This window comes from Xiphophorus hellerii, chromosome 6 (genome assembly GCF_003331165.1).
Source record: "Xiphophorus hellerii strain 12219 chromosome 6, Xiphophorus_hellerii-4.1, whole genome shotgun sequence".
Taxonomy (NCBI): Eukaryota; Metazoa; Chordata; class Actinopteri; order Cyprinodontiformes; family Poeciliidae; genus Xiphophorus; species Xiphophorus hellerii.
The window spans coordinates 13,630,807-13,653,695 of record NC_045677.1 but is presented as its reverse complement, the minus strand read 5'-3'; the positions used below and the strand labels follow the sequence as shown (position 1 = coordinate 13,653,695).

Here is a 22,889-nt window from a genome sequence, read left to right as displayed (position 1 = left end):
ATCACAGTCTAAACAGTTTTGAAAGATCATAAGACTTAAAAACCTTTTTGTATCAAAATATACATTTTAATCAAAAATGTGCATTGTAAAAACTCACACTAACAGGTGCTCAATATATCAGCCAAAAATCTCAAATGTTGTAAGGTTTATAGATGACAAAATGTAAAAAATATTTCATAATTGGGCATAATGAAAATTTTTGAGTGAAACATCTTAGTACACTTGAAAAAACATTTTAATAGAGTGAAAGTCAAAATAGCACACTAGAAAAAAAAACTTTTTTTAAGAGTGAAAATGTCAATATATTAATTAAAGGTATGATTTTAATATGAACAAATCACAATTCTAATTCTAGAAAAAAAAGAACTAAAGCCTTAGCGTCTATTGTAATATAATTCAAATTCAGTATAAATGAGTTCAAAAAACAATCCTGTGCATTCCAAAGTTTAAAAAAAAAAAAAAAGATTAAATGAAGCTAATTTTTAGAAACTTCATGACCCATTTACAGTACATCCAGGTTGTGGAGTCCTCCACGAAGTTCACAGCCTCCTTTCCCAACAGCTAAAACGCAGGTTTGCTCATATACTCCTCCATGGTCTGAGAAAAAGGCACATCAGAGGTAAGAAGAGAATATCAACTTTAAAAAAAAAAAAGAAAAAAAAGAAACATGCCAAATTATACACTTAATTCTTAATATTCACAGGCACACACCTACGCATCACCTGCAATTCAGTGCCAACACACAGCAGGTCAACTAACACAAGCACAGCATCTAACCTGTCTGTCCATATTCAAGGTCATCCAAACAGCTCCACCTCATACCACTCACTGTGGTCATCCTGAAGCGATAATGGTCAAAATGAATAAAGGGAGGCTAAACTGAACATCATCCAACTCTAGATTAAAAATGTTAGTCAGCCCTAGTCAGAAGCACAGGACAACACACCCAGTTGTACCACACAACCACGAGCACAGAGGAAGGGGTGGGAGCAGAAAGCACCAGGCAAACACTAAAGTTCACTCCAAATTCCAGCAGAATCTGCTTCTCACTCGCAGTGACGCTGGCTGAGGAAGAGGCAGATATGCACGCTGGAAAAGGAGGGGCAGGACAAACAGCAGCGCAAGCACAAATCTATAAAACAGGAGGGGCCACTAACATTGAAACGTCTTTAAGCTATGAGGAAAACAAAGACACAATAGGGACTGAGCTGCACCTATTCATTGAACTCACTACCGGAAACTAACCGCACTACATTCACTCAGTAAACTTGCACTCTCATTTCAGAGCATAAAGTAGCATTTAAAAGAAGTGTTGTTGTAGAGAGAAATCTTCAAACACCCAGTTTTGTAGATTTGGATTACCCCACAACCACAACTTTAGAAAAAAATCAAATAAATAAAGACACACACACAAGCACACAATAGATGTCTTAATCTAAAAATGTGTCTCTATTGCTTTTAAAATCACAGAGGCAGGCAACAAAAGTTACATGCTCACACATCATTTGAATAAAAAATGTTGTACGTGTGTGTGTGTGCGCACATTCATGGGTGCTCATGCATCTTACCTCTTGTAACATGTCTGAGGATTCAATGGCTCGATTCACAATCTGTTTAGAGGTTTCCTGGATCTCTCCTCCCATTAAAAACTCATCCAGGATAAAATAAGCCTTCTCAAAGTTGAAGATTATGTCCAACTCACACACCTGAGAGAGGATATGATGCCAGTTATTGAGGTTATCAGATCTGCATAGAACATTATTTATTACTTTTTATACTATATCAGAGTAAAACATAAAAAAAGTAAGTGCAGTGTCTGCCACATTATCTATTGACAGTTCCATTAAAGATGTTTAAACAGCTTTTAGATAAACTCATCTTTTATTGAAACATACTTTCATGTAGAATTCTGAAAATTCCAATATTTAACTTAAATACAGTTAAAGATTAGATGGGGGGGGAATCTACATTATCAAACAATTGTTTTTAATAGCACAATTACTGGCTCCCCTTTTTTTAACTTAAAATAATTGAAGTGAAATAATCTAATGTTTTTTTTAGAGGTTGGTCAGACTGTGTAGAAAATTGTAGTTAGTAATCCATTACTTTTTATTTTTCAGATGTATAAATGTGATGTGATACACATTTAGCCACTTGTCACTACTTTGTCATGGACCGTGCAGTGAGGGGGATGGTAACAAATCTAGAGGTGAGCTGAAAGGCAAGAAAGAACCCAGAATGCCCAGATTGTTCTCTCAGCTTGATTAAACTTTATGAAATGATCTATTGGCAAAAGTGGTTGTCCAAAGTAGTGACAACAGGGATGCCAATAATTGTGGCTGGAACTGTATAAACAGCTTAAAGAAAACTTAAAAGAAATATATAGGGACATACGTTGCCAAAGTATTTGTCCAGCAGCTCTACATAGCGGTGAATAATCTCCAGGGCTAAAAGCTCATTCTCCTCATGCTCCACGCCCAAACAGAAATACAAGCTTGCATACCTACGAAGAGAACAAAGGCATTTGTTAGGTGGTGATGGACAAACACATATTACACAACAAAGCTTCACTATCAGAGAGAAACACTAATGATCCACCCACTAAAACCCCTCCACTAATTTGTGCTGCTTGAGCAGACATGCGAAAGAGAATGGCTCACCTCTTATAAACAATCTTCATGTCTTTCCACTGAATGAAGTTGCAGGTGCGCGGTTGCCTTGCTAAGACCATGGTTGTCATCTCCCTTATAATCTTCTTCTTCTCACGCTCTGATATAGCCGTGTACCACTTCTGCAGACGCAGACGCCCTTGCCGACTGAAGAGCAGCAGGAAACGCATCTAACAACCCAGACACAGTCAGCAGGGAAAGACAATGTTATATCTGAACCATCAAAAGTGAAACCTAATAAAGCCACGATAAGTTATTCATTCACTGTAATCAGTAGACAAGAGGAATGCTTTGACATTAGGCCTGTCGCGATAAACGATAAATCAATTAATCGTAGATAAATTAAAACTATCGACGTCATTTCAATTATCGGCATTATCGTCTCTTCCGTCCTTTTTCTCTTTCTGTTAATGACACTGAATGAAAAAAAGGCTCAACTCCGGTGCTCTCCACTGACCCCCCCTTCCTCATTTCCTCAGTGTAAAGCCCAGGGCACCCTACACAATCTTAGAGCTGTCGGCCGATTGTCGGCCCATTTTCAAAACCTGACAGATCACACAGCCGACAGAAATCCTAGGTATAACGGTTCGATCGATTCAAACAATATTATCGTTTATCGCAATAATTTTTGAGACAATTAATCGTTCAGCAAAATTTGCTATCCTGACAGGCCTATTTGACATGTTTAATTTATTTTTAAAAACTCCCAAAATTACACATAATAGCCGTACCAATTTTCTTTATGCAGTGGACACATTTCAGGTGACCTGCACTGTATTAACAGGAGAGTTTCCTCAGCATAAATGAGAACATTTGACAAACTTGCTCTTAAATCTTCTAAAAAGCCATTAAAACAATGAAAAATAAATGTACACTTAAAAAAAGAAATCTTTAGGGCCAAATAGAAGGTCAATTAGTTAAACCCTCAAGTTATACTTCACCTCACGCCTTGAATATGTATAAAAACATGAGACATGTATGTGACTGTGTATATGCATATGTAATTTTATTTTTTCTTTGCTAAATTATTTTCTTTTTCCTCCCAACTTTTTGACTAAGCTCTGGATTTAACCGTCCTAATAAATTTGTGTATTTGACTAAATAACATCTAGCAACTGTGAGACCATCTTGTTACAAAGAGAAATTTGTTTAACTCTGTTTTTTTTTACTTGCAAGCCATGCTTTAACATCTGAAACGGCACATATTTATACATTTGGTAAATGTATGTTTTCAATACAGAACTCTAAACCTATTTGTGTTTTAATAAAGCCTCTGAACAGGCCCCAGACAGAAGCAAACCAAGTCAAGCTCCTACACTGGGCCCCAAGTATGTATTGAGGCTTTTCTGGCTCTAAATTGAAACATGTTTTCTGAACACGACTCCCAGACAAAATGAGTCGTCAGACAAATAACCTTGGCAATTTATTAATAGCAACTTACATAAGGGATGTTGCAACTAGGCGTCATAACTGATGACTTCGACTGTAATGATTTCTTGAGAAAAATATTTAGTGTCAACACATAATTTTAACAAATTTGTCGTTTTCAGTTTCATGAATGTTTCAGTAAAAGTGACAGTTGTGTACAGAAGCCCCCTGGCTGCAGTCAGCGGGGGTTAGAGCTGAGTTTTCTGTGGGCTCCTTGTAACGTCAGCTGTCAATTCACATCACCGTCTGAGTAATAATTTTAATGATGAATAATTTAATAATTTAAGAATAAAGAAACCATGAAACTATGACAAAATGTCAGCCTGATTTATATGTATAAAGTTTTCATTTGCACTTTGTTTTTCTGTCATGCAATAAAAGTTTAGAGAGAATTTTTTTTTAAATGAGCTGATAGATTAATTTAATAAATCATTAGTGGAAGCTTTAATATAATAAATAATATGAAGTCAATATTTTGAGAGTCAATCAAAACACAGAGATTAATTTAATTGTTTACTTCATGGTAAACAAAGAAATTTAGGGTTGGTAATCCACAATATGCAAACAAATAACCAAGCTTGGAGAATTCAGAACAGATATTACTGATGCCCTTGTGGCTTGAATGGAGATGGGGTCCAAATCAGTCATAGAGCACCGTAAAAAAAAAACTTAAACTTTTCCTGAATACCCTTTCCACCCCACAAAGCAACACATGCAGACAATAGAAAAAAAGAACAATGAATTCAAAAAGAGGACATACAAGTATTTCCAGTATTTGAAACTCGTCAGGAAATGAAATTAATAGAACAGAAGGATTATTAGCAGCATTTTTTTTCTTAATGTACAACCACACAGCTTAACATTAAGCAGAAAAACTACAAGTTTCGTGAATGTCCCTGTTCACAGCAGGCAAATCAATATGTAAAGCATTAAACTGCCATTAAGGGCAGGACACCTACAGGAAAGTGACGAAACCTGTTTTAAGGAATCCACCGGTAGGAGCAAACCAACACCTTACTTTTTACCGTTTTCAAAACTGGACTGAAACTCGTAAATTTGCCTCAATATAAGCAAATAGCGTACATCTTTTGGAAGCCTGACAAAACAAACCCGCTGCGGTGTTCAAGGAAGTGACTAGGCAGCGCTCCAGTGTTAGCCACCTGTTGTCAGGTGAGACAGGTGAATAGCCCAGTTGGCTGAGGCCACTTTACAGCTACAGCCATGCGCACAAACTAGCTTTGAAAGTACTTACCATTTTTGACGCTGGGCCAAGAGATACGAACACTATCAAAAGACAAGAAAATATGCACTTTAACCCTCACAAAGGGTCAGACGGCCAGGCTGAAAACATATCTACCCTCCGCGAAGTGCAGCCAGTGAGAAAAATCCTGTTTAGCTCCGCCCTGCTGGCCTCCGGAGGAACGGCGCGTCATCACAACTTACAAGCATCTGGATTGGTCACTGTAAGGCCAGTGTTACACGGATCAGCGCACCCAGGAGCGCGCTGCGTGAAATGTAAATGAATGAACTGGTAAAAGTTTAACAAATGACTGTCAGCTGGTCCGTTTCGATGTTATTGCAACTAATGATCGGTAGGGAGCAGCATATTGCTCTTGCATCTGTTCCATGTGATACCAATCTGTGCCAGTGGTTGAGAAAGAAACAGGGTAACTGGTTGGTCCATTGCTCTGGGAATTGTTGTCCACTTCACATCATGTCTATTTACCGAAACGCCATCTGGTTTTTGAATGGGATCCAACAATATACAAGGTTAGTAGCTGCAATATCACTGTGATGCTGATCTGAGATCTGGATATAAAAAAAGATGCTTCTTCACTAAAGGACTGGGTGTTGGTTCAAACTATAACGTTTTGGGTATTTAGATGTGTTTTGTGTCATAGCTTGTTCTGTATTTGTAATTGTTGCCTGACACAGTCAAATCAAAGGTCTGATCACTGTGTGGCACAAATCACAACACAAACTGGTCTTTATGTTCAATCACAATAGATCTATTGACAGCTGGTGTGTCTTGAGGATGACACATCTCTATTGGAGCTAAAACAGTGTAGGTTGTCAATCTTGGAGAAGGTTGTTTATGAACAAATGCAGCCATATCTTGATTCCCACTTTCAAAAGTTACAGTCTGGCTTTAAACTCCAACCACAGCAATACAGAAAGAGTATTTAAAAGTTTTTAAATTAGTTATTAGCTGTAGGGTTTATTAATGCTGATGTTATAGTGATTTTAGACCTGACTTCTGTTTTTGAAACACTTTATTTTACCATTCTTCTATCCTGTCTGAAGTTGAGTTTGGATATTAATGGCACTGAGCTTTAGTAGGTTTCCTGTACAACAGCTGCTTGTTGTACAGGAGCCTTTCCGTTCTTACTACTGTGGAAAAGTATGTTGCAAATTTCTTCTGATTTTTCTTTTTTTTGTCACACTTACATATTTCAGATCATTAAATACATTTTAGATCAAGACCAAGATATTGCTAAGTAAATACAAAATGTAGCTTATAAAAAATGAATGATTTCATTAATCTGGGACAGAAAAAGCTATCAAAAGCAATCTGGCTATGTGAAAATGAAATAGTACCCTATGTTTAACAGTAAATAATTCATCCAGGGCCATGAACTTAAAAAAGTATTAAAAAAAATACTTCTTTTGAGTTTCTTTTTTATTTAAGACTGAATTATTTTAATATTTTCTTTGCTTATTTCATGTAGATTTATATACTCCTGCTGGATTTCTTTATAATTTGTCAGTAAAACAATTCTGTGCAGCCGAGCTTCTTTTCAGTTGTGCTGAGAGCTCTACTGCTGAATTAATGATTGAATCTTTCACCTTTATCTTATTGTAATCAATATTCCTCTCACACAATAGCTGATGTTTGTTTGCTGATGTATGTTTATTTATTTATTATTATTTTCAGGAAGGGATACGCAGCCGCTTCTAAAGACTTTGAGACGAAGGATCTTGAAGTTTCTGTAGTGGGGCGATCTTTCTTGATCACTGGAGCCAACAGTGGTATTGGCAAAGCAACAGCCATGGCTATAGCCAAGAAAGGTATCAGCTAAAGAGTTGCACTCTGTGTCACAATATAATAATAATAATAATAGTCATAGAGTTTATTTATAATAATCTTTATATTTTTAGATGCCAAAGGGCAGAGACAAAAACAAAACAAGCAACTACAATGGGTAAAAGTAATTAAATAAATTAATAACCAAAAGAGATTAAAACCAATATCTAAGAAAGTGAACCAAAAATTTGCTAAAAAGAGATGTCTTGATGCCTTTTTTAAACAGTCAGTGGATTGTGGTGCCCTCAGACTGTCAGGGCGTGTCATAGATGTGGAGCGGCAGTAGAGAAGGCAGCAGAGTTCTACGAGTTCAGTTCTCAGTTTCGAAACTGAGAACTGAAATGGTTCTCAGTTTGGTTTGGGGTATGTGGAGAAGGTTTGAGTGGTGGGAGGGAGTTGTGTTTGTAGGTTAAGCAGTTCTTTGATCAAGGTGGGGGCATTTCCATAGATGTATTGGTGTCTGAGAAGGAAAATCTTGAATTCAGTCCTGGTAGAAATGGGAAACCAGTGGAGAAAGTGGAATATGGAAGTCATATGGCCATGTATGTGCACTCTCATCAGGATCTTAGCTGTAAAATTGTATTTTATTGTATATTGTTGCCCAGGAGGAACAGTCCACCTGGTGTGCAGGAACAAAGACAAAGCAGAAGAAGCCAAGTCAGAGATTGTTTCTGAGTCTGGGAACGCGGTGAGTGACTAAAATTTGAACATCTCTTACATCAAATTGCCAACATTAAAGATGAATTCTATATCTAGGCGGAAAAAAACTCACTCTGGTTGTTGTAGGAGGTGTACGTCCATGTAGTTGACATGTCCCAGACACGCAAAGTGTGGGAGTTTGCTGAGGCCTTCAAGAAAGAGCATCCATCGCTGAATGTCTTGGTAGGGATCAATTATCATCCTTATTCTTGACCACATACAGAACAATGGCAAATCTTTTCTTGTTTTTCAATTTAAAAATGTTGCTTTGTGTATTTGATGTTATTGTTTTTAAATAATGTGGTAGATAAACAATGCAGGCTGTATGATTCACAAGAGAGAGCTGAACGCAGAGGGCCTGGAGATGAACTTTGCCACCAACACCATGGGTGAGAGCTGATTCTAACAGTCAGAGTGTGTCTTCCTACAGCACTTCAGTGTTCCAACTAACTTTATTCTCATTATTTTAGGGGTGTATATTCTCACTCAGTCTCTCATACCACTATTGCAGAAGAGCAGGGACCCACGAGTGGTACGACTTCATGCATAAATATTCACAAACAGAGGCTTCATCTGGATCATGTGGACTGCATAATGCCACTTTTGTCTGTGCTTTAGTGGCTGTTGTCTAACCACACTGCTGTTGCTGTTCACTCTCTCGGCGGTTAGATCACTGTGTCCTCAGGGGGCATGCTGGTCCAGAATCTCAGAGTTGATGATTTGCAATCAGAGAAGGACCACTTTGATGGCGTCATGGTCTATGCACAAAACAAGGTAAGACAAGGAAATCATTTATATATAAGAAAGAGGGTATTCATAGCTGTTGAACTTCTTCACATTTTGTTACATTACAGTTAATGGCCTCTATTTTATTGGGATTTTATGTGATAAGCGAACATTGAGTATCACAAAATTGTGACTTTGAGAAGGAATGGAAAAAGATTACTTTTGTTGTTTGGGCTGTGCCCATGAATATATTCCTGGACTTGGGGCTTTTCAAACACATTAAAATGTTCTGTGATCTGTACAAGTGCACTGTTGCTGTGAAAGTATGTTTCAGGTTGTTGTTTTGAGTCCTCAGGCTCAAGTCCTGCTTTCATCTATCGTCTTTTCAACTCTAACTAGCTCCCCTGTACCTGGTGAATAAAAGGATTCCCTCAGGATGATGCATGAAGCCCGATGCATGAAGCCCAATGCTCTCTTGGCTTTCTGCTACACATTTCACATGTCAGTCAAAAGATGTAATTTAGATTTTTTTTCTGACCAGGGCAGCTTCCTCCAAATGATTATTTTATCCCTTACAGATCCATGGCATGGCAAACTGTGACTTCGTAAGACTTTATCAAATAAATAGGAAAAAAAAGGTTTCTTTTTTTTCACTTTTCCATTAGAGCCTCTTGGCTGCTTAAGTGAGTTAAGTCCTCCTTGCCTACACTGTAAGTTTAGGTGGATAGCTATTAATTTGTAGATTTGCAGTTTAGCTGAAGTCCTTTGATTTGCAATGATTTTTATTACGGACATGTCTGGTGTGTTCTTAAGGCGTCATGGTGGAAGCTTTTGTTTTTGTTCCTCTTGAGAGAAAAACACTAAAAGTTATACTGAGAATATGTTAGGCACATGTGGACCACGTAAGTGACAGTAGTTGGTTGCAGATTTTATTTAAGGGTATCAAAAGAAATAGGGGCTGGATATTGATGCACAATACACTTTTTAGATTACTATTTGTAAGAATAAGTAAAATAAATGATGCATTTACTCACAATTATGCAGAATTTTGTGTTTTATCACATAAAAATCCAACAAATACTGAAGTCTGCTAGAAAAATGTGAACAACCTTTAGATGTTTAATACTTTTTCACGGCGGTTGTATTTTGCTAAGCAGAAAGCTATAAAGTCTAAGGTTATACTAGAGAAATTTGAAGGAACGTGACAATGTGCTGTTTCTTTTTAGAGACAGCAGGTGGTGCTAACAGAACACTGGGCCAAAGCCAACCCTGTCATTCACTTTTCTGTCATGCATCCGGGCTGGGTTGACACAGCAGGTACAGTCTCAAAAGGGTGAACAAATATCTGAGAAGGAGCTGTTTTTGATGGATCATACACATTTAACAAAGTGTATGATCCATCAAGTGATGTCGTCAAAAGCAGAATATGTGTAGAAATGTTTTTGTTTTCTTCTTTTGTTTCCAGCTGTTTCTACAGCAATGCCTCAGTTTCATCAGATGATGGGGGACAGGCTGCGCAGTGTGGACCAAGGAGCTGACACGGTTGTGTGGTTAGCTCTGTCCAGAGCTGCTGCTAGAAAAAGCAGTGGCCAGTTTTTCCAAGGTGAGATCAACAAAGTAAGGTAGCCTTTGTCAAGTTAGAAAAACGGTCAGTTTTTACTTCAACCCTCTTTGATGAGCTCAGACGTCATTCACTATCGAGTCCTCTGACTAGCTGTTTTTGTTTCAGATCGTAAGTCCGTTCCCACGCACCTGCCCCTGGCTTGGACTCATAGTTCTGCTGAAGAGATTCACAGTTTCATAACTCAGCTGGAGACTCTGGCCAGAGCTGTTCAGTCACAACATGATCTTAAAGGACATACGGACACTTCCGTACCTCAGTTTGTCTGACTTATGAAATGTGTTGGTGACTCAGAAAGTAAAATTGTCACTGATTGAAAGAACATTACATTTATGTTTCAAATGTTGCAGTGTTGTTTTCCCATGACTTGAAATAATTTCCTAATACAGTTTCTGTTGACAAAATATAGGATAGCAGCCTACCAACTAGCAACTTGTTTTAGGAAACTGAAGACACCCCTCAGGGTACTGGTTGAACTTTTTGATAAAAAACTCAAGTTTAATCCGAGCCTTTTACACAATGATCCATTCAAATAGTCTATAGGTTACATCAAGCATGACTCTGCTTGACTTTATGACAATGTTAATATTTTCTGAACTGAGAAAATCTACAAGAGCAAAATACAACAAAATCATGTTAATACTTTCACATTCAATTCTCAATTTCCCTAAGAACCAGACAAAAACCTAAAAGTTATCTGCCAGTTTCCCCTTGAAAAACTTCCCTTTGTACACATGTGCTGGCAATGGACTGTTGGTGCCCCCGGCTCGATGCTGATAATAGGAAGCATATTTTATATAGTTTGAGCGGGACTGCGCTTCATTTCTCTCTTCAAAATTTAGAACATTTACTGCCTTTTGATTGGTTGGGACGGTGGCAGGAGAAAGAGCGGCGTGGCGCTGGGTTCCATTCATCCAGAAACTGTTTATATTGGAAACTTTTCAGGTAAATATGTTTAGCTTTGTAGCAACAGAATTGCTGCAAATATAGGTACTACAAGTGGTGATAACTGGGACCTATTTCATATATTTCAAGGTGGAATAAAAATAACATTTAAGAGACTGGATGTTACAGCATTAGAGGCTACTTCTTCTATGTCAATAACTGATCAGAAAACAGTTAATTTAAAAAGGAAAATCAAAGACACTGAATACTACAGCCATCAGATGAAGGTAAAAAGGGAGTAGGCTGCTTAATTTTACTCAAATTAATATGGCAACCCCTTACTGAATTTAATATTTCCACACCTCAGTTGCTCATTTTAAAGTCACTTCTGTTATCAAATGCATAAATGGAAAAAATAATTATAAAAAATGTCAAAAATACCAAAATTATTTCTAAGTTCAAGAGTAAAACAGCATTTTAAGTCTGAATAGAGCCTAATATAGAAGATGAGCAAAGCAATTCCATAACAAAGAATCCTAATTTTTATTTTGTACCAATCCACTTCTGCTGTTTTAATAATTTTATTAGCTTTATACAGTACTGAAACACAAAAAAAATAATAATAATGTGGTGCATTCACATTTTCCCAAGGGATTCTTTGCAAGTTATGAACTCTACCAGGGTGAAACAGTGAAAATCTTGAAACTGGATCCATCCATGTAAAAACTCACTGGGAATAGGAAGACCGAGCCCGATTTCAAAAGTCATCTAGAACATCTGATGGATTTTCTTTTTTTGTCTATTCCAAGTTTTTACGTCCCATGTTCAAGGGCTTATTGTGTTTTTTTTTTGTTTTTGATTTTTTGCACGAGTTGATGAATCAGGGTTCCAGTCGATGTCTGTAAAAGAAACTTACAGTCCATACGCAACAACAGTCCACAGAAAACATTCCAATCTTTACTCCCCAGCATTCATCTCCTACGCCACGTAGGTGTACACTTTGCGATCCTCTGGCGTCCGTGCCAAGTATTCTCTTTCTATCAGTCCTTCAATGCGCTTTTTGATTACCACAGGACTGGGAAGAAACCGTGCTCGGAGCTGCTGGGTCACCTGAAGACGCAAAGAGGCAAAAATGTTTGGCTTAAGATTAAAGACTGCTCATTAAAATTGTGTTTTTAATGACATTGTGGAGATACTGAATAGCAAAAGTCATTGATAAAATAGAAGCAGGAGTTTTATTAGATTAGCCAGGCTAATCTCTGACTGTTTTGAGCTACAGTAAGACGAGGACTCCTCTCTCTTTGTCCTCATAATGTACTGATGAAGGTCAAATAATGACTGCTCCACCTTCAAACAACCCTACGTCACAAGTATTATTATATAGCATTTCAAATTAAACAATACTGGTGGCTTTTAAGTCAAAAGGGGAAAAAAAATCTGTGTGGCCCTCACCTCTGCTACCAGAACATTGTGCTGCATCTTCTTCCTCGACTTCATGATGCGGACGATGGCTGCCTCGATCTCATGCTTCCTGTCATCATCGACTTTCTGTCGTGTCTCCTTTCTTTCAGGATCCGATTCTCCTTGTTTAGCAGCAACTAGTAAGGTAGGTGCAAGGTAGGCAGAAGGTTAACAGAAGAAAGTAGGGAAAAAAAAGGTAACTCAAAAAGAAATGAAGAATGCCAACCCCATTTATAATTTGTTGAATAGATCTTGTGTAAGAAATCAAATAACTTTTGGAGTATTTATGTTACTAAAAAACTGAAAATGTTTATATTCCGAGCTAAATGGGTAAGGAAGGCTATAAAAATAGATTACAGGGGGAAACAAAATGGCATAAATGAGGAAATTGTGCAAATTGTCTGAGTAAGGAGCCAGTTTACAAAAAAAAAGGAAAATAAAAACTGATGAAAGGTTTAGCCATGCAGCCATTTAACCCACCTGTCTGGATTTTGACTCTGTGCAGCTTGGAGGTAAACTGATCATTGACTGTAAACACATGGCCATTTTCGATCTCTTTTGACTTTGGCTCTTTTGTTAGAACTCTTTGTGTAGGTTTTCCACAGGCTAAAGACTGCAACGCCCGCACCAGCTCTCTCTCTGGGATGTCTGTCTCCTGCTGGATGTCCTACAGAGGAGGACAAAGGTGACGATTAATAATTAAGAAAAAGCGTGTGGACTGAAGCTTTGTCCTATTCAGCAACACGTACATTTCTACAAGATTGCAAACACTCATTCATATCAAAATTGTTAATATTTAACAGATCCAAACATAGAAATAGGCTTTTGTATATGTAGCAGGAAGTTAATCAATCATTAAAGTTAAAGACTTGAAAGCAGGGAGAGAGGCAGATTTTGGAAACCTTTCCAAAGGCAAATTGTGAAGGATAACCAGGTGAGTTATTGTATTACCAGATTACTGCAACTCTTTTGAAATGTTCATATACAAGCAGTGATCAGGACACAAAAGTAGACACAGAAAGAAAAACCAGTGATTCAGTGAAACGGGCACTAAAATTATTTTCATGCTCACAACTAGTAAATGCTGGCCTCTGTTGGGTAAAATTGACGAGCAACTATTGTTCACATTCATAATAAGGTCAAACTTTCTTTGACAGAAAGTGAAAGAAAACAATGGACTGTAATTTATTGTGTAAAGCACAAAGATAAGCCAGGGAGCACATCTTGACCCCGACTCGTGCCTGTGAAATGAAGATCTTCTCTATCTGAGAAGGGGGTCATAATGTTATGACCACCTGTTTTAATTGGTGTCTAAAAACAGGAAAGAGGGAGCACAGCATTCTCACCTCAAAAGTGCACTTTTCCCTGTTGTTGAAGAGCATGAGGATGGTCATCTGGAAGGTGGAGACCTGCAAGATGTGCTTTCGGGTGTTAGAACCTGTTACCTGTGCTCCACCGACACCAACCTCCGAACCATCCTCCTGCAGAGGAAATAGGAAAAGATGACAATTGAAATAAAAACATGAATCTAAATCCAGTATCCACGACTCTACCCTTAAAATTGTTTAGCATTTAAATAGTTGGACCAAAGCTGGCACCTTTTTGATAGTTCCATAAAAGGTTGCATTTAGGTCTGCTCCACCCATGTGATGTTGTAGTGTGAGCTGCCTTCCACTGTGCTTAGCAAGGTAAAACCTGTTAGATACAAACAGGCAACAGTCTCATTAGATGCTATGCAAATGAACATTTAGCAGTAATATCTTTCTCACCTTGCTGAATATCTTACCTTCTGAAGACTTCATATGCATCTCTAGGAGCAGGAGGGATGGTGCACTTGGGTGTTGCAGACTGTGTAGGCCAGTAACCCGTGGTAAGGACCCTCACTGTTAGGTCTACACCACTTAAAGAAGCCTGAAATTGATGCATAAAACTTCTCAAATTCCTTAACAATGATCTTTAGATGTATTTATTTTATCTAGGATTTATGTTTTAATTTTTTTATGTAATAAAATGAGAACCACATAGCCTGGTGACCGTGCAAGAATTGCCCACATTGGTTTTGAATAAAAACACATACTTTAAATGTGGGCATTGTGTTTTTAATATCTTACCGATATGCTCTGAATGTATTGCCTGAACTCATCCATAGTAGTGTTTGAGATACTCATGTCTCTGAACATTCCTTCCAGTTTAGAGGTGAACTGACAGCCACATTCTGTCTGCAAGGGAGAGACGGGGAGAACATTGAGCTACAACTGCAAACAAACATGTAGAGTAAATAGAATAAAAAAGGTGGAGGTGGATTTGATATAGAGCATCAACATGATCCTAAAAGATAAAGATACAAATGCACATTAGCATATTAGAAATGATCAAAAAGTTCATTTTGATAAATCAGTTCAAAAAGGTTTAAAACATACGCAGTAATCATAAAACAGAGCAATACGTTTTAAGAGTCCTTTGTTTTAATTCCAATGATTATGGCTTAGAGCTAATAAAAAAAACATTCTGTTTCTCTGGTTATCAAAATATTCCCAGTCATTAAAAATATGGATTTTTAAACACAGAAATGTCATGTTGGAAAACTGATGGATAATATTGGCTTATTAATTACAAAAACATAAAGATGGCTAACTAAACTCAATGCTAACTCAATCACAAATATGACAAATGTTTATTACAAGCTTACGTTTAGGAAAACCTTCCTCTTGAGTGTGTTTGTCATTTTTAATATACGAGCATCATTAATGAGAATTTCTTTGAGTTGTTAGCCATAGTCATCAAAATTACAAAACAAAAACAATGAAATACCTGAAATGTATCACCTAGAGTTTATATTTCTGGAATGGAATGGAATTACTAAAATAAATCAGGTTTACTGAATAGGACCTGTACACCTCACAAATCATTCACCTTCAGCTTAGAGATCATGTTCTTCTCGGAATCATCCGAGACACTCTTGTTGCTGAGAAGCCGACGGCCCAGATGCTGCTTGTAGTATCTTTCGAAAACGTCCTTCTCCTGCATAAACCTGAACAACACCATGGCCTTGTCGAGAATAGACTCCACCTCCTGTTCTGTCAGCTGATTAAAATATAGATCAAACAAAATGTAAATACTGGCATACCTCAGAAAAAAACCCCAGTGTTTTTATTATAAAGTCACATACCCCTTTTACTCCCTTCTTGAGCTTATCGTCTATGAACAATGACAGGTACTCTGGTGAACGTGAGTTGAGGTTAAGAAAATACTCAAAGTCTCCAGCAATAGTTTGCTTAAAGAGTCTGTCATTATTGAAAGACTCGAGGAGGAAATGATCAAATCGTGTTTTCAAGTCTAGCAGACCCTGTGGAGATAGCGATAAACACAAAATGACATCTCTAATACAGCATGTACCTCTTATAATGTTGAGGTGAAGTCTTTAAATTCTAAGTAGTTTTGTGACAGAGTTCTGTCAGTGTACCTGAATGTAATCAACAGGGTTCTTGCCCTCTCCCTCTTCTGACACCAGAGCTTTGCCCTGTTCCCTCAGGTAAGAGCTCATACACTCGCACATTGTTTTCAGGCCATTTGGTACTCGACTGAATAGCTTGTACATGCAAGCCAGATCTGAGAGTGAAACATGAAGCAAAAAATATAAATAATAATAATAAGACAAAGGATATCAAGAATTCAATCAAAACAAAACCTATTATTAAACATATTTACCTTCCGTTTTTCCATTCTTGAGCATATGCACCAAGCCAGAATTCTCCATCTCCACAATAGTTTTCATATGTTTTGAAATAAGCTCCCTTTCCACTACCTTAACGATTGGCTCTTCAGTTGACTTGTCTAAGCAGTGCATAACTCGCTCAATCTCTTCATTGATCCTAGCCTCAACCTTCTTTATGTAGACGCTGGCACTGTTTTCTGCCAGGAACTTTTGGCTCTCCATCTGAAAAGATTAAAAATTAATGGGGCTGTTTTACTGGAGATACGGCAAAAGAGTGCACAAAGGCATAAAGAGCAATCTCACCTGGAAGAATTCAGCTGACATGTCTAAGAAGGGGCATTCAAAGTCCTCCTCGTATACAGATCTACCGTCCAGGCCGAGAATCATCAGCATCTGGCAGGCGTTTCTGATGGCGCCCCTGCAGTTGATGGCGGAAAGGAAACAAACAAAAACCTTGAGTTGCATCAGACTTTCTGATTCATTCAAGATATCTGGCTATGTGTCCGGTGAAGGAGCACAGGAGCTTACCTGTCTACAACTTCCCCCTTTCTTTCCCGCGCAATCATGTCCAGCAACGTCTGTCGTAGGTGGTCCCGAATGCAGCCGTAGCGTACCACCTGGTCCCTGAATATGATTAGGCCGAGGTTGTATACATTCTCCACGTTGTTTTGCTGAACATAAACCCTATCCTAAAAGAGAGTTAGAAAAAAAGAGACACAATGACTTTGCTCAATTTTAATGTTACGTTTTAGCTTGTATTATAGCACATATTCCCCACTGTATTCTTTTAAAAATAAATTATTGGAGTGCAGTGAAAGCTAGAGTTGTCATCTCAGAATATGACAATTGATAAACGGAAACAGAGTCCTTGTCAGTCAGTAGCTCATAGATTCCAGTATATCAGGCTCTATTCATCTACTGCCTTTTTTCTTCTAACTTTGAGGCAGGGTTAATAAGGTCCAAACAGACCACATGACCTTTAATGTTTAGTCCCAAAACATTCAGCTCATTTATTTTGCTTCTGGGAAGTCTGATTATTTTATTATGCAAGCTTCAGAGTTGTTTTCTTCCCCTTAATCTAATATGTGAGGGATCTCAGAGAATGGGTAGGATTTTGTAGTGATGTATTTTTTTTAATGCTCTTATATATTAGTTAACACTTTGTGTGTGTATGCGAGATGCAAGAAAGTTCTGGTGTTTTAGTCAGCTGCAGCACTTACTTTTTCATAATCTTTGCACCAAAACAAACAAAACAAATGCAAAGAAAATTTGGTTAATAATTCTATGTGGATATGACCTAAAATACAAACATACTGCTGCGCTTACATGAATGTGTAACATTTTCTATAGTTCAGGGTTTACTTTATCAGATGTATATATGAATGTTCCAAATCTTCAATAGCTTAAAGGAGCAATTAATTAATTATTATTATTTTCTTGAATTTACCTTTGGGAGACTGTTAAGTAAATAGTGCTATGATCTCTAATCTTGAAACCTATTATGTTTCAGAACTGGCTAGACTCCAGTTACAGTTTGCCATATTGTGATGTGTAATGAAGAGACCAGAGGAACTCTCTGTCAATACAACTGAAATGAGTCATTATCATTTTCCTGTTTGAGTTTCTGAAGAGCGGATGTCTTTTTGGTTTTGAAGAAACTGAAAATTGCAGCAGGGAAAAATGTTGGAGGAACTTTATTAAGCATACCTAATGCATTGTGTTCTTCGTTGTCATCTAGTTGGAAATTTACTTTACTTCCTTGACTGCCAACTTTAAGTGTTAATCACTTGTTAAAATGAAACAACAGCATGATACAAACTGTCAAATGCAGCTTCACTGCAACTACCAACAATGTGTTAGCCAGTACAATTAGGTCAACATTAGACTCAAAATGGATTCCTTAACAGTATTTCTGATAAATGCTTTGTTTAGTCTAGAGAATAACAGAACATTATTCACTCTTCTATAACTTTTTTCTTCTGGATGAAGAATATTTTTCCAATAAATTTTCCCTTCAAAGAAACCAAAAGCAAGTTAACAGTTTAAACTATCAATTTGAATTGACCTGCACAATGTATCAAATCACAATCATCGTAATATCCACGTGAACAACATTGCAAACACAAGAGACTGCTTCAATGCAGTATTTGGTAGAAAACTATATTTCATGTGTCATGCATCTACTGTCTGCACATTGATTTTTTTATTAGAATGGACTATAAATGTCTATATCCGATGTATATTTTTTAGTATATGAGACAGTTATACCACCATGAGGACAGTGTTTATAGGTGAAGTGGAAAAAATGGGACTAATCATAACCAACTGGTTTTTGAAACTTTTACCAAGGTTTAAGTGATGCTTGTGACATTCATGAGAATCTGCTTTTAATCAGATTCTTGACACTATAGAAATTCCACATGATCTTAGGTCATAAACTGCAGATTACCATCATATCACTAATATTTAAGCTCCATTTCGATTTCATGTGAAAATTAGGCTATTTTGTAATCTGAGAAGGAAAATCATGTATACATAATATTTAAGTTCAAGTTTTAGTAAGACATACATTTGGTGATTTAGTAAATACAACAAAGACAAAACAAGTAGTTTCAATTTCTCTTTTGACATCAACAGAGAAATAAATGCAAAAGTGAGTTGATTTTACAAAACAGACCAAAGACCCATGGTCTAAATCAGGGGTCCCCAAAGTCGGTCCTCGAGGGCCGGCATCCTGCATGTTTTAGTTCTCTGTGGTAGCAACAACCTTTTCAGCATGTCAGTGTTCTTCTTAGGCCTCTAACGAGCCATCATTTGATCCAGGTGCGCTAAACCAGGGAGAGAACTAAAACATGGAGGATGCCGGCCCTCGAGGACCGACTTTGGGGACCCCTGGCTAAATAAAGAAAGTAAACATTTACTCAGATAAATGAACTTCTAATATAGGAAAAATGTCTTATGGAACAAGTACATTGCCATCAATAATAAGGAATTATTTACTTAAAACAAGTCTCTATATCTTATTGAAAAGTTTCTTAAGTGGGTTTTGTCTTATTTCAAGTATATTAATATATTTGCCCAAGAAACTTGATCAAAAATACATGGTAAGATTTTGTGTTTTTACATTGCAACAACCGTATGATCCATGGGCTTAGTTGTCAGGCTACAGACAATAAATACCAAACTTTATGATTTTAATGAGTGTTTTTTTTTTCACTGATAATCTCTTACATAGAAGTTTTTTAAGGAAACCAAAGACTGATCACAACGAGTCTGGTCTTAAACAATCCTCTAAATAAGTTGATTAAGGTGTACCGTTTCTTTGAAGATGATGTAATCTTTTATAGACTTGATTTATGTTTATCTTAAGGCAGGTTTGGAATTATGAGCACAAAATTATCTTTGATATCAAGTTAAACAACAGTCGGCCCACTGCCAGTCAAAAACCAGAAAAGCGTGAAGCAAAACGACCCCAGCAGAGCACTGTGATCTCCATACTGACTGGGCTATTGTTTTAGCCTACACTTGTGCTAATCTCAAGGGATCAATCACTCGAGCACAACCACACACACACACATTTTGTTCTCGCTGTTGGCAAAGGTAATGTAAATGGTTCTGCCAGTTTTCCGATTAAACGAACATGCAAACAAAGCTTAATTGTTTTAGTCTTTAAGAACAGAGTTCCTACCATGTACATAAGGATGTCTCTGATCATAACCATGGCAGTTTGATGGTCATTCCAAGCCTGGTTCAGTGTTTGCAGAAAGTTATTGTTTAAGGAGTTTAGAACATCTTCCCGTACCTAAAAATAACACAAACAACCAAATCAAGTCACGTCAAGCCAATTTATCTACAGTGGGACCAGTACAGATTACATTTCTATGATGACTTTGTTGAAGAGAAAAGTAGTATCTTACTTTGTTGATGAGGTGCTCTGTGACCACTTCCCTTAGGCCTGTATAGAGCTTCTCTCCATGCTTGTGGAGCACCATGGTGTAGGCATTCCTGTAAAGCTCCTCAAAGCTCAGCCCGCTGTTGTTCTTCCTCTGAATCTCCTGGATGGCATTTTTCAGAAGGTCCCAGATGTTATTTACGTATTTCTCATCCATCGTCATCTGCGGGACACAAAAAAAATAATGAAAAGTTGTGGTTTGGAAACATCAACTGATCTATATCGGTAAATCGTACGAGCTTAGCAATATGAGAGTTTATTCTTTCAATACAATTTTAAAAGATTAAACAATTTTCAAATATGTTGAGTATGAGTACACTTCAACTGTAACTGTGTCTCCTGTTTTTCCCCTCCTTTTTTCATCTATTTAAAGGTGCATTTCTGTGCAAAGCAAGAAATCCTTTCATGTTAGAAGCATGTCAACTATTGTTGCAGTACTTTCCCCATTTCAGCTTGGAAAGCTTGGACCAATGATTACAGGTTTATGCCAGCAACAAATGAGTCAACAGCAGAAAAATGTACTTGAGCAAAAAATAACTAAATAAATCCTAAGAAAATAGTGCCACATGCAAGGTTGATCACTATTTAATCACTGTTATTGACTAAATAAATTGGGAGGGCCATGTACATTTGAACAAAAGCAACACAACTATTGGTTTAAAGCAATATAAACAATATGGGACATACAGGAGATCCAGGCAGTGGAGTGCACAAAAAAAATTTGAAACAAGTATTTCCATGAGTAACGCTGACGTCATCTCTCATAGCATAGTTTTAACTCAGTGATGCTGTTTTGTCCCTAATGTCATTAAATGAGTCATCTTGGAGTGAACAAAAGACTTAAACTGATTTTTGAAGGGACACATTGTTCACTTCATGAAGAAAGAGTCACAACATTTCTACTTAAAATCAAAGGCTTAACGACTGTTGTGGTTCAGCTTGTCATGCACAAATCTTTGTGAGGGCCCCAATATAAAAAATATAAGTATGCCCCATTGATTTAAACTTAGCTATAACACCTTATTCTTCATGTTACACTACAAAGCAAAGCCCTCTAATGTAGATCAAAACTGATATCTTATGCTGAGTTGTTTTGTTTCGTAATGACAAAAATTCATACAAACAAACTGATTTGGTATGTAGAGACTAGCTTAATTAACCCGCGTGGTGCAGCAGTAGAACAGACCCCACTATTGCTTCAGTGTCGGAAGCAATAGTCCTTAACACCATCCTGGGTTCGACTCCTGACCTCAGGAGCTTGTCTTCCCCCTTTTTCCTTTTGCCCATTCCCTGTCTGATTATTGTCAAGGCCACTGGCACTACAAAAAAAATCTTTACAACACTTAAACAACAACAACAAAAAGGATACAGGAAATAACTTACACCTTGATTTTTAAGGAATAATAAAATAAAGTTTCTGCAAACTGTTTTTCTCCTTGTTTGTAGGAGTTGACTACTTAAAAGAGTTCTGTTCTATCTAAAAGAGTAATATTATATCCTCAAAAATGAAATCAACTTTTGGTTGAAATTAGGTCACATACAATAAACAAACACTTATTCTAATCACTGAAAAGGGTGGATCACTCAGGGATTATTTGTTGAACATGTTGAAATATCGAGAAACAATTTATGTGATTTTAGATCCCAACTTTTTATTTATTTTAAAGGTTTCAATGGAAATTGGAGGACATAAATGATCCCAGAAATACAACCTTTCAAACGAAATCCCGGTGTCAATTTTTAGGCTCCTTACAGGGACCATGCATCATTGAAAATTTATTTTAATTCTCATTCAGATTAAATCGTTTATTTTGACATACACTCGTTTTTATCTCCACAGTTCTAATTTTTATCTCCACCTCAGAACTTAGGTTAGACATGCATATTCATGTTACATTCTCAATAAAGAGCCACTAGGTTTCAAATGAATTCGCTCACATGAGCAAAATCCTTATGCACACAGTCCTAGCAGCGTGAGCGGTTATTATAACGTAATGATACTGGTTGACAGACTGACAGAAACTTGGCAAACGTCATGCCAGCTAACAGGCCTGCTACTAACGAGCTTATATTTGAAGTTTCCTCACACATGCTAGCATTAGCTCGTGACAAATAAACGGTAATATTTTCAAACCGATAACGAAAATAATCGGCCTGAACCAAAAATAATTAAAAGCCTCTGTGCCTCAGATGATTTGTTCAGGCAGTTGTAGTTTCCCCCTGACAATGACGTCTATTTTTTCGTTTGAGATGCTAGTTAGCTGACAGCTACAAACACAGAGGTCTTTCATTTCCAACGCCCTAGTTTTAAAACCAGTGTCCGTCTAACAATACTCACAGGAAAGGCTCGTATCCTCATCTTGGTGTCCTTCTTGGTGCCGCCTTTGAGGTTGGACATGATTACTTAGAGCGACTTTCGTTACTAAGTTGACTTAAAGACTACATGAAAGGCAGCTGCTAGTCTGCTATCTGCACCCGGACAGAAAAAAGGACGCTTAATGGCCTCCCTTATGGAAATGCGGCCAGTATCTGCGTTCGTTACACTGTTGTCAGTCGCTTTCCTCAGAATGTTTCGGCTAATGTTTTAGCTTGTATGCAGTGATGGCGGCCGAAGTGAATAGTCTTCTCCACTGCGCAATCCGAAAATC

The 22,889-nt window shown here is 37.4% G+C and overlaps 3 protein-coding genes across 6 annotated transcripts; 1 reads left to right on the top strand and 2 right to left on the bottom strand.

The window, feature by feature from the left end:
- Positions 1–44: 44 nt before the first annotated feature.
- LOC116721234 (AP-1 complex subunit sigma-3-like) lies at positions 45–5,507 on the bottom strand. Of its 3 annotated transcripts, none has more exons than XM_032564844.1 (6): positions 5,350–5,507; positions 2,661–2,839; positions 2,395–2,503; positions 1,569–1,706; positions 778–839; positions 45–597 (listed from the first exon to the last, which is right to left on the bottom strand). In XM_032564844.1, the coding sequence occupies exons 1-5, from the start codon at positions 5,350–5,352 to the stop codon at positions 798–800; spliced, it is 471 nt and encodes a 156-aa protein (XP_032420735.1). In that variant the 5' UTR covers positions 5,353–5,507; the 3' UTR covers positions 45–597; positions 778–797. The 3 variants fall into 3 exon arrangements, with proteins under 3 accessions (XP_032420735.1, XP_032420733.1, XP_032420734.1); XM_032564842.1 differs by lacking the exon at positions 5,350–5,507 and adding an exon at positions 4,701–5,330; XM_032564843.1 differs by lacking the exons at positions 778–839; positions 5,350–5,507 and adding an exon at positions 4,701–5,328.
- A 121-nt stretch (positions 5,508–5,628) lies between these two features.
- On the top strand, positions 5,629–10,575 carry dhrs12lb (dehydrogenase/reductase (SDR family) member 12-like b). Of its 2 annotated transcripts, none has more exons than XM_032564834.1 (10): positions 5,629–5,867; positions 7,033–7,166; positions 7,788–7,870; positions 7,969–8,064; positions 8,189–8,270; positions 8,352–8,413; positions 8,551–8,655; positions 9,834–9,924; positions 10,073–10,210; positions 10,337–10,575. In XM_032564834.1, exons 1-10 carry the CDS (start codon positions 5,644–5,646, stop codon positions 10,495–10,497), a joined length of 1,176 nt encoding a protein of 391 aa, XP_032420725.1. In that variant the 5' UTR covers positions 5,629–5,643; the 3' UTR covers positions 10,498–10,575. The 2 variants fall into 2 exon arrangements, with proteins under 2 accessions (XP_032420725.1, XP_032420726.1); XM_032564835.1 differs by having other exon boundaries at positions 5,684–5,867; positions 10,073–10,255; positions 10,337–10,453.
- Positions 10,576–11,928: 1,353 nt separating this feature from the next.
- LOC116721223 (cullin-3-like) lies at positions 11,929–22,849 on the bottom strand. The gene is made up of 16 exons (XM_032564809.1): positions 22,580–22,849; positions 20,207–20,404; positions 19,978–20,091; positions 16,818–16,978; positions 16,593–16,707; positions 16,283–16,511; positions 16,038–16,183; positions 15,744–15,920; positions 15,488–15,658; positions 14,686–14,793; positions 14,361–14,485; positions 14,173–14,269; positions 13,921–14,055; positions 13,055–13,241; positions 12,566–12,711; positions 11,929–12,223 (listed from the first exon to the last, which is right to left on the bottom strand). The coding sequence occupies exons 1-16, from the start codon at positions 22,637–22,639 to the stop codon at positions 12,092–12,094; spliced, it is 2,301 nt and encodes a 766-aa protein (XP_032420700.1). The 5' UTR covers positions 22,640–22,849; the 3' UTR covers positions 11,929–12,091.
- Between the last annotated feature and the right edge of the window lie 40 nt (positions 22,850–22,889).